Source organism: Lineus longissimus, chromosome 1 (genome assembly GCF_910592395.1).
Source record: "Lineus longissimus chromosome 1, tnLinLong1.2, whole genome shotgun sequence".
In the NCBI taxonomy this organism is placed as follows: Eukaryota; Metazoa; Nemertea; class Pilidiophora; order Heteronemertea; family Lineidae; genus Lineus; species Lineus longissimus.
In genome coordinates, this window is record NC_088308.1 from 15,317,321 (window position 1) to 15,331,257 (window position 13,937).

The 13,937-nt window shown below is 40.4% G+C and overlaps 1 protein-coding gene across 6 annotated transcripts in view; it reads right to left on the reverse strand.

Moving 5' to 3' along the window:
• LOC135488681 (H(+)/Cl(-) exchange transporter 7-like) overlaps positions 1 to 13,937 on the reverse strand; it is a 353,896-nt gene that overhangs the window by 73,027 nt on the left and 266,932 nt on the right. For 5 of the 6 annotated variants that reach the window (XM_064773357.1, XM_064773347.1, XM_064773384.1 and 2 more), the window contains exon 19: positions 13,145 to 13,219. In XM_064773357.1, the coding sequence (XP_064629427.1) occupies positions 13,145 to 13,219 (75 nt within the window). Of the gene's footprint in view, positions 1 to 7,012; positions 7,984 to 8,210; positions 8,292 to 8,423; positions 8,560 to 13,144; positions 13,220 to 13,937 lie in introns of those variants that run through there. The other variant, XR_010447011.1, reaches the window with a different exon arrangement.

A 13,937-nucleotide genomic window follows, 5' to 3' on the forward strand; every position in this document is an offset into this window, starting at 1 on the left:
AAACGCAAGTTTAATCAGACGGCACCAGACGCCGCTTTTTAGGGAGGTGCTGGCATGAAGGTGTTAATTGCTACCCCAATAAACAACCCAGTTCCTCACCCCAACCGCTTAAGGATTACATAAAGGCCTGAATCCACCCATGTATGCCCCTTAATTGTGTTAGTAGTAATTAAGATTGCATGCGTTTATTAGAACCAACTTGACCTGAACCAAGCTTTGTGTATTATATTCCGGCTGCCATCTTGGATAGGCTTGGGCCTGCACTGTGTAGTGTATAAAAGATGACTTTGATGGAGTTTTTCTGTAAAAATATTGATGATTGTTTGCACCTCTATTATGTTTCAGCCCAGATACCAATTCTTCTGTAAAAAGCATTTTAATATTCTGCATATATCATAGCTTTGTATGGCTGTGATTAGATTAGGTTTACACTCAGGCAAAGACAAATAAAAGGCATTTTAAACGGGCCTACTTCGTTATTCGTTGTGAAGAATGGTCGTCATTTGAAAATGCCATGCCCATTACTTATGTTGTGGTATGAAAGATTGGTGCCCTGTTGTACACAAATGAGACAAATAGTCGCAAAGAACAGGTCTTAACCTATAGTATATATAGGCAGGACAAATGTGTCCTATTGTAGGCCTACCAAGATGAGACAGTTAGTTGCAAAAATCGACAGGTCACAACCTATGATATCATAGGCAGGACAACGGGTGTCTCATCCAGCTTGGGGTCTTGTAATTCCGGGAGTGAAGTTGAGACAACAGTCACCAAGGACATGTCACAACCTTTATTATTATAGGCAAGGGATGTAGTTGTCTCATCCAGCTTAAGGCCTTGTTATTAAGAGAGATGAGACAACAGTCACAGAGGACATTATATGTTACAACCTTTATTATCATAGGCAAGGGATGTAGTTGTCTCATACCGCTTGAGGCCTTGTTATTAAGAGAGATGAGACAACAGTCACAGAGGACATTATGTCACAACCTATCTTTTATATACAGGGGATGTAGGTGTCTCATCCAGCTTGGGGTCTTGTTATTAAGAGAGATGAGACAACAGTCACAGAGGACATTATATGTTACAACCTTTATTATCATAGGCAAGGGATGTAGTTGTCTCATCCAGCTTGAGGCCTTGTTATTAAGAGAGATGAGACAACAGTCACAGAGGACATTATATGTTACAACCTTTATTATCGTAGGCAAGGGATGTAGTTGTCTCATCCCGCTTGAGGCCTTGTTATTAAGAGAGATGAGACAACAGTCACAGAGGACATTATGTCACAACCTATCTTTTATATGCAGGGGATGTAGGTGTCTCATCCAGCTTGGGGTCTTGTTATTAAGAGAGATGAGACAGTAGTCACAGAGGACATTATATGTTACAACCTTTATTATCATAGGCAAGGGATGTAGTTGTCTCATCCAGCTTGGGGTCTTGTTGTTAAGAGAGATGAGACAACAGTCACAGAGGACCTTATATGTTACAACCTTTATTATCATAGGCAAGGGATGTAGTTGTCTCATCCCGCTTGAGGTCTTGTTATTAAGATAGATGAGACAACAGTCACAGAGGACATTATATGTTACAACCTTTATTATCATAGGCAAGGGATGTAGTTGTCTCATCCCGCTTGAGGCCTTGTTATTAAGAGAGATGAGACAACAGTCACAGAGGACATTATGTCACAACCTATCTTTTATATGCAGGGGATGTAGGTGTCTCATCCAGCTTGGGGTCTTGTTATTCCGAGAGATGAGACAACAGTCACAGAGGACAACATATCAAGGCAGTACCAGTACAAAAATGAAAAAGTCATGATTTCAATGTACACAATATTATTATTATTAATTATTCACAATATACATTTAATTTACATTCAATAGACTCATACATTCAAAAAATAATAATACAAAGTTCACATCTTCATATTCCTTGCTATAGAAGTTTCAACTTTAACTTTCTTTTAATAAAAGTGACAGACAAATGAACAATTCTTCTTACTAAAAGTATACGCAAATATTGTTGTCAAATTGTGGAACTGTAAGCTCAATTTATTAAAATCACAGTTCAAGTTTAGACTAGAAACTAAATCTACAGTAAATAATCAAACAAAAGGGAAATGAACAATACACAAAGTATGTATGTGCCAGCCAGAGTCAGTCAGAGTCGAAAATCATGCGCAGTACTCCTAATTAAAGCAAGGGGAGTTTACTTGGTGATCAAATGCTTGAAGCAGCTCTGACACATCCTTTCATTGTTGTTAGCAGGACACTTTTTTAGACGACCAGGACATTCCTTGCCAGTTTCCATGACTTTCTTGCAAGTTCTCTCGCTCTTCTTCAAATTGCCTAGATTCGCAGTAGTGCGAAGGGCATGATTGGAATACAACAACTTCATCTGAAGTTCAGAATCCCTGACACAGGCATATGTCCTCTTGTCGAGGTTGACAAGCTTGTGGATGCTCTCTGCACCCTGCTCACCCATTAAACCAACAGTTTTCCACTTAAACGCGAAGTCAGGAATATGATATGTAAGCAGGTGAAATTTCACGGTTATAGAACAAGACGGAAAATTGACTGGAAACCAAAAACCATAACTCCAGCATTCAACAGAGAGAGTTCGAATTTCCTCTTCAGTGAGGAAGCGAGAAATTGAAATAAGATTATAGATCCTGGCCATTCGATTGAACAATTCTAGATACTTATCATGAATGTCAGGGAAACCGTGTTGACTGAGAACACCGACCAAGCCGTGGGGTTTTTCAATAATTTTGCGACAATGATTACCAATAAATGCATTGCTGTGGTAGGCCTGTTTATAAACAAGTAAGTCCTTTTCTAGCATGTTGTTTAGTTGAAGTTCTAGAGGACCTTGGTGCTTCTTTACATTAGCAAAAACCACATCCAACCTGGAATGGAGACTCGCGTGTTCCTTTTCTACCTGCTGTAGCTCAGCCTTGGATGCTTTGAGTGATGCCTTGTGAAAATCAACAAGCTTGTCCTTTGTACGAACACCCTGACATAGATAACACTTGAACTCATCATCATCGTGATCATCAACATCTGCACCTTTTGCTTTCAGACCAGCACATTTAGAATGGACATGACGATGACAGAAGTCACACTGAACCCAGAAACCTTCAGGCTCATCTTCATCTGTCAGTGGAACAACACAAATAGGACTAGCACAATTAGCTCGAAAGACGCTGTTTTTCCTCTTATTTTTCATCAAATCCTTGACAAAACTGTCCTTGTCAGAGAAGTCTGACTTAGCACAAGATAGCTTATCATCAATGTCGACAACACTGTCAGTGAGACCTTTCCAACTATCGTAGACTTTCTGAACCTCTGCATTCTCATGCTCAGCCATCTTGAGACGGTCAATGTTGACACACTCAGTCTCAAGCATCTCGTAAGCAGTTTTGACTAATCCAAGGAAAATATGCAGGGGAGGTGGAACGGTGTATTCCTGTTTCGCCTATTCCTGTTCCGCCTATTCCTGTTTCGCCTATTCCTGTTTCACCTAATTCCTGTTTCGCCTATTCAAATGTATTGCTAACCTCCCCACAGACGTAGGAATATGAACCTTCCCTTACTGACCGACCAAACCCGAGGAGAGCCACATATGTACGCATTGAAACAATACGTCAATGGAGAGAGGGACATAATGAGTTACGTTGATGCCATCAGTTACCTTGTCTGACATAATATCATGATATGTATTTTCCACCTTGTTTGACTTTATATGTGCTGTACCTACATGTATATTATGACATGGGTTTTACACAGCTGATTTTGATCAAATAATTATGAGAATGTACAATATTATGTATTTTTATCAAAAACTCATGAATTCAGTTTTCATAAAATAAACGACTGCTTTACTCTACTTAATCCATTAGTTTTTACTGTGTGTCAGTATGGTCCTATGGTCCTATGGTCAAATAAGTCCCGGACTGTCCCCGCTTTCAAGGTGACTCTTTCAAAACGGTCATGGCATAACAAAGTTGATGGCATTTGATTAGTCAAATTGTCATCACATCGTTAACATCATCCAATTGTCCCCTCACATTTTCCCCATAAAATGGACATGCATCCCTAAGGTTCCCCGTGGGAGAGTCGATTTATTGTAGGGGTACTGGAAAGTAGGCGAAACAGGAATAGGCGAAACAGGAATAGGCGAAACAGGAATTTTGTAGGCGAAACAGGAATAGGCGAAACAGGAATAGGCGAAACAGGCATAAACCGGTGGAACAGCCTGATCCAAGGGAACCGGAAAAAGCATATCCCTAACAACACTATTGTGGTATTTACCGTTAGACCTTCTGCATTCTGGATTCCTTTTGTCATTCAAGAAACTAGCCAAATCGGCTTTGTACATGTGCGAAGACCTAGCAACAAACTTTCCTTCAACATTTGGAACCCAATCCTTAGACAAATCATCATATACACAAGGAGTGTGAGCTTTGCCCCTACTCTCTCGGAGTTTGTTGAGAGGCAACAAGCAAAAGATACAAGGAAAGCTACTTCCTGCACCTTGGTGACCTAAAATATTGCACAACCATGCATAGTCACCGAATAGAAAAACACTCAAAATGCTATCAGTCAACGGAGAAGGTAGAGAAATAGAATGACCATCGATAGCACCAACACATTCCCGCAAAGGGGAAAACATTTCCCAGACGTTATCAGAAGAATCGAAAGCCTCAAACATGCCCAAAATTTCAGTATTTTCCTAGATGCAATAGTGCATATTGCATCTAGGAAAATTGACCAATTGCATCACAAGCTTTGAACTGGACCCCCCCTTGTCACCCCCCAATTTCAAGAAGACCTGGTCTTTGAATTCCTCAGGAAATGGAACCATCCCCACCCAATTCACCAACTGACGCCATGTTTCGCCTACAGAAATCTTCAACTGATGCCCGGAGATCCTTTACACGACAGAAGGCCACAGGTGAAGTATCAGAAGAACCACCATTTTTGGGCAGCATGGCAATACCAACGTCAATGAGAGAGTCAATCGGAATCCGTTCCCTCATTTCATCCCTCATGAGGGGTTCACTAGCGAAAACATTCACACCCTTATTACCAAGAAACGTCCTCAAATCTCGGAACCTACTCATAGGGAGTTTCAAATCAACACAATCGCCTGGTGACAATGTTGCAACATTGCAGACTGATGCTGCCTTACACGCTTCCATGGTAATCGATGGATTTGCCCGAACAAACTGGGTAAGAGTCGCTACAAGATCTTCCTCAGATGGAGATTTGGAGCAAGAAACCAACTCAAGGACTCTCTTCAAAACAAGTGACCTTTCACTCAATGACCTCTCGCTTGCTTTAGACGATGGTATGACTGGTTTGACAACTCTGACATACTGGGCTAACCGCTTGTTCGCGGCAGTACTGCGAACATCAATAACACCATCTGGACTTTGCCCAACTTTTTCTAACATGTCCTTGCCAGTTAACTTTCCTAACTTACACTTCAAATCTGTAATTTCCTTGTCCTTCTCTGCAGCTTCATGAACTAGACTGTCCTTGACCATACTGTTCAACATACTCTCAGTTTCTAACCTGACTACATGATCTTTGAGTTTAGAAATTTCACCTTCTAATTTCTCAACAGTTTTTGAGTGCACCCTCTCCTGCACAAACAGTTGCCTTTGCAGGCGATGGACTTCTCCACAGTAGCCTTCACTCTCCTTGATTGTCGCAACAAGTTTCTCCTGCAGACATTCAAGGCTCAAAATAACTTTTTTCACTTGTATAGCAAAGTTGCTATACAAGGTCTTGACTTGTATAGCAGTTTTGAAGCTATGTATAGCAACTTTTTCCGACATCGGACCAACGTGCGTTGATATTTCAATAAATGAATAAAAAAGACTTACTTTCATTGTTATTTGCCTTTATTTATCAGAAACTGGTGAAAATGATAAATGAATCACAAGAAAAAATAAGTTTATTTTAGTCTTGAATAAAAGCTTGCGAGATATTGCCACTGGAAAACAAAATTTAGCAACTCTACTACGCTTTGACGGGAACATGTGCGTCAGAAACTAGCGCCAAAATCTTCCTATTACATATTGTGACATCCTCTTTTATTCACAAACAGAGCTAGACCAAGAGAAATCAATATAAAAGCAGATATCACCAAGACCAGTCAAAACCACGTGCGTTTTGTAGGCTGTTTTACGCTAATCTGACTTGTGAATATTGTGCGTTTTCCAATCATCCTTTACTAAACGCTGTCTTGTCTCCTCGTATGCCTTCTTGGCATCTTTTGGAAGGGCCTGGGGTGTTTCTGCCGATCGCTTGCGTGCTGTGGCAAGTGGTAATGCGGGAGTGCGGTTTCCAAAATGGTCCATTTGGAGCAGACGACAGATGCGCACTGAGCAACTGCGCATTTTGACAATCGTTTCAGTGGGAGTAAATTAGAACAACCACCCATATGATGCCTTGCGCCACACCTGCGGACATTCTATTTGCCTCCCACTGTCAAAGAACCTTGTTCCCGCTGCTGATACGCAATCCAGTAGACCACTCATTCACCGTACTTCAAAAGCGCTGGGGACTAGGATAACTTGGATCCAAACAATGTATTTCATTATATCATGTACATGCATGCATGCTATGGCGGCGCGGTGAGTAAACTGGTATTTTAAAACATATTTGTATCGCCAGAAAACGCATACTTTTTTCATTTTAAGTGCCAAGACTGTATTTCTACTCGCCTTTGGCGAATACTTGACTTGCCAAACTCAGCTCGACGCCCAACTGCAGCGCCACTCGCGGACAAAGATAAAACAACTCGACATTTTTTTCACCGGTTTTCTCGCTGCGCATGCGTACCAGCGTCATCTTTTGTTGATTTCCGCTGGTACGCATGCGCAGCGAGAAAACCGGTGAAAAAAATGTCGAGTTGTTCTATCTTTGTCCGCGAGTGGCGCTGCAGTTCGGCGTCGAGCTGAGTTTGGCAAGTCAAGTATTGGCGAGCGGATTTGTCAACCCCTGTTAGCTTGAAAATTACGGGGTGTAGCTAAAAATAGATGTATCGCGATTTTGTTTTTGCCCAAGATCGTTTATATCGCAATTCCTAAAATTTCTGTCGCAAATTGCGATGCGATACCGCTTATTTTGAGCACTGGACATTTGGTTGACTCATTTAACGTACTCCACCGACGAAACCACTCGCCACCAAGTTCCTTAATTGTCACGGTGTCAGCCAAGTGTTGCTGTTTCAGTTCAAGGATGGCATTGTCTCGCATTTGAATGTCCTGCATGTACAGCTCCCGAATCTGGCTAGCGCGATCACGATAGTCCGATTGTGTGAGGATCGTTTCCTCGGTCAATCGATTCAACATGCAGGTGAATAGGTGCACAGCCTCGCGAGTACACCTATCTCCGGTACCATTTTCATCACACTGCTCTCCAACAACTCCCATATTCCCAAGCCCTAGTCCCTTACTACGTTCGTTGATAAGGAAGGCCTCATCAAATGGCACACTAAACTCAAGTCCAGAGTTATCAAAACTCACCCACATCTTTTCATTACTAATACAAATTGTCTTTCCTAGTTTTACAAGGCCTGATCTCTCACTAAATAGCACATAAACAATGTCACTTCTACCAGGCAAACAATCAAGCGAAACTCGTAGTCCTTCGTATATGTAATCAGAATAGCAGGTGCGCACTGTTCCTGTATAGTCCTCAATTTGGAAATGATGTTCATCAACTTGACTAAGAACGGTTCCAAGATAAACGTTTGAGTCCAATCTGAACAAACACGTGTCGCCGACATTGAATATACGTTTTCCTGATTTGCCAGTGGATTTCTTGGACTTCTTGCGTTTACGACCGAAATATCGCTTATGACCGCCTGCACCAACTTTCGAATCCAACCGAGCTTTTTTCTGAGGAGGGAAGTCACCATCATCATTCCTAGTCAGGTCCATTTTGAAGACGAGTATACCTGGAATTGTAAAGGCGAGTGTAAACATAATGGCAGTGGCTAAATGGGGGAGGGGGGGGGGTAACTGGGGGTGGCTCCAACAGACACAGCTTCTATTCTAATTCAATTCTGACACTGACCAGTGTAAAATCTAGAGAAAGAAAGGAAGTATCCTACAGATGTCCACTTTTATTTCAATGTAGATTCAAATAATATTTAATTGCAATCAAAATAGCCTCGGAACTTACCATCAATCCAAAATCAGAGTAGTAATCACGCCTGTCTATAATGTCGGTTGCATTTCTGTTGACACATCTTGGAGGCTGAACCTGAAATAAAGAGTAATTTATTAGAATAGAATACATGCATACAAAGCCTACGGGAATACAGTATAATGATTTCAATCATCTGTTTGTGAATACATAGATGAAGGGAAACATCGCTTAACTTACTTAACTTACCACTTATCTTGTTCACTGCCGGATCAGTGATGTCGACGTACTGGGCCTATATACATGTAGCCTCTTGAATCAACTAAAGCATCACATCAGCCGGATTAAGTCGAGAAGTTATCTGCATTACACACCATGCAACCAGCTGAAATTAAAGAAAAGGCATTTTAGTAACTGAAGGAATGTTTACCAGTCAACAAAAGGCACTGTTTTGGCATCACCCTGTACAAAAATACCACAACGAACTGGAATGTGGGTCAATGGGCGAGTTCATTTTGCTAACAGGTGGATAATATACCAAGAACTTTTCTATATTTGGCGAATTCTTAAGACTATATTTATCAATTACATCTGTAAAGATATTTTCAACATAAACTATGGTATATGCTAACTCATGGCTTGTTCATAAGCACGATCATGACTTATTATTGTACTATTACCCATGCTGTACCCCTTTCACCAAAATAGACCCGACCATCGAACTTCAAAACTCAACTATTTTTAGACATTTGTTTTTCAAATGCATTTTCTGCATGAATATACAGCAAACTAACATAAAATAGATATATATTTTAAAAGTAAAGATTTAAATGAATACTGGAAGTAACTCGTTTTGCTAAATAACGATGAAGGGAATTTGATGTTGTACGATGAACTTGGCACCCCATCTCAATCTCCGTCTGCAAGTCGGCCATTTTTAATTTGAGCAGATCAAAGTTTGAGAAATTTCAGAATAAACGCACAATTCTGTACGAAACTGAAATGAGTTATGCAAAACAGCCGGGGTATTTATGATATATGACATTATGCCTACCTGGCTATCTAGTCTTGAGGAATTCCGAAATCTGTAACTTGTCGAAAAATCGATAAAAAGCATGGAAATTGCCACTGTTTCGTTAATTTTGGTCCAAATTTCATGAAATTTTCAAGCCGGGTGAATGGTCATGTGACACAACTTATGAGCCAATGAAAACCGTCGTATCTAATTCGAGCACGTGTACAGAAGCACGCTGATGTTTGAACGACGCCAATGCATTAACCCTTTGGCTGAATGGGTATTGCGATAATGTGTGAGATGTGTATTGGCGACAATGTTTACATAGCGGTTAACAGGCTTTTCGCATAGACCAATCGTTGGGCAGCAGGCTAGTAGGCAGAATGCTTTATTTCGATGTCATGTTTAGGCTTAGCTGAAACAGCTGTGGCAATCTTCGCTGAACATACCTCACTCAAAGATATTTTCCCACTTTGCGACGATATTTGGTAAATTGATTTTTTGCGAAGTGGTTGACCAATCCTAAATGAATTCATATCTTTTAAAACATTTGAGCACCCGGTTTCCTAAATATTTCTTTTTTGGCACTTAATTTGGTGATTTTTCGAAGAAACCTCATTAATATTTATGACGTTTTGGATCACGTGATGTTAATCAAGCCGTTTTTCGCGGCAATTGCGTGCACGACACGATATTGTAAAAATATTTTAATGCACAGCGTGTCTCAAAAAAATTGTGGTTAAAAGTGAGAATGGCATGATGGTAGCCTGTTTGAGTTCTGTTGATGAATATGCTTAGTCTGACTATAATTTCTACAACTTGTGGCCAAATGACCAGATGATTTTGAGCCTTTTGATAAAGCTACTGGTAGAATAGTCATCAGACATGTCAGAGTGACAGTGACTGAGTGAGTGTTATGTTATGTTATTGTTATGAGACTGGAGGTATGTCATGTGTTCCACCATATCGTCATTGATATTATCCAGGAATACTATCGATTTGTGTGGATGTGCTCAAACAGTAAAGCATGAGCCATGATGCTTCACTTCCGAACAGATCCAGGTGACTGAGATGTCTACTACCTCTGTTGGGCAATCCGGCTGATTCTTAATTCAGAAATTTCTCTGTATATCCTCTGCGAAAATAAACTTTCTCATAATGATATATCTCTTGTTTGTTTGGTAATTTTAGTTGCCTATGTTTAGGCACTTTTTTTGCCAGATTTGCCTGTAAAAGGCTGCCATAGTTCAGGAAAAGAAATCATATACACATTACAATGTGGATCTTCACGGTCCAAAACACCAGGGCCTACTAAGTGACATGGCTCAATAATAGGCATTTTCTGGTAATTTTGGATGACCTTTGGATGGATAGTTTATTTTCCCTGACCCTGGCCTGGGTCTGGACGGGCTTCCAAGCCATCAATGAAGCTTATAAAGCCGGGAATAGCCTCATCAGTACCCCCACAAGAGTTCTTTTGTGCCAGACATCACGCACAGAACTTACCATCATCTCATTTTTAGAGTCGCTGTAACAGTAAAAGATAATACCAATGAAATGGCCAGGGCCATTGTGCTCACCTCATGTGGAGGAAAGATGGATAAAGAGCATGGTATTGTGTCATGTAGTGTTAGGTTTGATGTAGGTCCAAGCAATTACAATTTCCCCAAAATGGCCAATTTACAGTACATTCGACCTCTGTGACCTTGAAAAGTAGGTCAAATCAAAGAAGACCCGGGTGACACATTGAATGGTTGTTAGAATTAGATGTACCTATGATATAAAATTGGTGCCAATCGGGCAAGTCATTACTAGGAATAATGGCATTTTGAAGAATTTAGGATTTGGCCCCCTCCCTGGAGGCCAAACGGCAAATCAGATCGCACCAAACTTCGGTACCTGAGATCACCTGACCAAGGGGTACATGTGTACTTAATTTGTGATCAATAGTCATTGCAGTTAAGAAACGTGCCATAGTAACGGCCTGACGGCGAATTTACGCCATTTGACCTCTGTGACCTTGACAAGAAGGTCAAATTAAAAACCTGTGTGACATATACTGTATGGTGGTTAGATGTACCCATGATATCAAATTGGTGGCAATCGGGCAAGAAGTTATGGAATAATCACATTTTTAAGGTTTTTGGATTTTGCCCCCTGGTGGTCAAGTGGTGAATCATATTGGACCAAACTTCGATCCCTGAGATCACCTGACTAAGGGGTAAATGTGTACCAAATTTGGTATCAATAGTCATTGCAGTTTAGAAACGTGCCATCGTTACATCCTAACGGCCAATTTACACCATTTGACCTCTGTGACCTTGAAACAGAGGTCAAATCAAAAACCCGGAGGATATATGATGCACCTTTGCTAGAAGTACCTACCATATTTTTTTCAAAATTTCCCGACTACTATTAAGGGAGATATTGCATATTTTCACTTTTAACGTTTGGCCCCCTGGTGGCCAAACCATGAAACGAATCGGACCGAAACTTGGTCTCCAAGGTGTCATTACATAAGGGTACATGTGTACCAAGTTTCAACTCAATAGCTCTAACAGTTACAAAACGTGCCCTGCTAACGGACGACGGACGACGACGGACGACGACGACGACGACGGACGACGGACGCCACGGTATGGGATAAGCTCACCTCTGCTAAGAGGTGAGCTAAAAAGCTGATAAAGTATGTAATTTGAGCAGCATGACCAATGCCAGTCTTTAAGGTGTAAACTTAACCTATTACAGGACATCTTCCTGCAAGATTGTGATTGGTTTAACTAGAAGTTTGTCATCAATTTGTCTGTTGTAAATGTACATCCATGCTGTTGTCATTCAGGAAAAATCTGCTTTCACTTCTCCAGTCAATCGGGTTTGATGAACATGTTAAGCTGTTGAATGGTGTAAACAATCATTAGCAAATAACGTCACGAATGAAAATAAGTTTGATTCCTTCCACTTGAAAAGTTCAACAGCACCACTTGCAAGAATTTGAATTTGGCATTGTGTTTTACACCCTTCAACAATTGACTGTCTGTTTGTTATTAGTGTTCTTGTTTCAATGTTAGTGTTTCACTGTTAAAGAGTTTCAAGATGCAGAAGAGAGGATTAGTTATCTTTAATGTTAAGTTTCTTCTTTGCATCATTTTGTCATTAAATTTGGGCAATGGTGGTCTCATGAAAGGAGGGATGGGCTATTGGACAAGTTTTCATAATCAGTATTCTGAACACGTTTTGTAGCGATGGTGGCGATCCTAGTGTTCAGGCCTCTTCGGCTCAACTTCGGGTGTGGTCGGAACCTAAATCCGGCTGCAACATTTTCTGACAAAAATCAGAGGCAATTTAAACGTTTTTTCCAGCCGTGCGACGGAAATAATCATTTTTACTATCGTGTTATTCAGTCAAAGATACATATAACAATAAATATCAGTCATTACTTCTGAGCACGCGCGATGTTTTTGATGAGTTACGTGCATTTATTCAACAAAATTACGTGAAAAAATTGCAAATTTTCGGGCGACGACCGCTGTTCAAAGTAACGTAAACAGCAAGCCTCAGGACTTTTTACACTTTTTTCTTAATGAAACTACTAATTAATGTTTCATCTAGAATAATATGTTCCGTTTACATGTCATTCAGAAAGATTTTGGCAAGTTAAGGATCGATTTCCGACTTCATATTTTTCACGCCTAAATGTACGCGATAATGAGCTCGTAATGATATGCAGTGACGTCATAGCGCAGAGAGAATTATGCGGAAATGGGGGTGCGGCCAACTGACTGTCTAGTCCCAAGATTGCTTCTTACACATCCCAAAAGGTTCGAAAGAAAATCTCACAGGTTAGGGGTCTATACTATATGCAAAACAACATTTTGTGACCTTTGACCACTTTGACCAATTTTTTTCTGAATTACAGTAATTGAATTCTGAATGAAAATGTCTGAGCTTTGCCTACCTTTTTATGTAACAGAACTATCAACTGTGATCTCAGAATTAGACCCCTGAACGTCCCGAATGTTTCTGTATGGCACTGAAAAATAGACATGTGACATTAAATTATTGGCAGCAGCTGAAGATAATGAGGTAATTCAATGTATTTCTGTAATTAACCTCAATTAAACTGCAGATTAGAGCAACAAGCAAGAGGGCCAAGGGCATGGCGCTCAGCTGACATCCAAACCAGATATGTTATCAGTACAAATGGACAAGACGGTGGCCAAACTACGAGACGCGCAACCCCATCAAAAGCATTTGGATGTGAAAGTAACATGATCATTAAGTTTATTGCAATACATGTAGCAGAAACACTGCTTTTAAAGCTGCTAAAGCACCAGCAATATCTATTCATATTAAATGCCAAGATCTTAAACAACCTAACACCCCCTCTATTTGCTTAATGGTCATTGAATAATGTGTCATGATCAGTAGTCATCAAGTTGGCAGAATGAAAGGCCTGTAAAAATATTAACTCTTTGAGATCGCATCATTTTTTTCTATTGCAATACCAGGAATGCTAAATTTTTCTGGAAAAAGAGCAATTTTCAACAAGAATAAAAAAACAAGAGGCCCAAGGGCCTGGCGCTCAGCTGGATGACCTAATAACATAGGACTGAGGGTATAAAGTAGTAAATGTCGGCTTTATACTACTGTTTGAAGGTCAAGAGAACACGTTATACCACTAAAATTTCCAATGCAGAGCTGCCAGCTGGATGAAATATGATTGAACTAATCAGCCATGGTATGTAAAT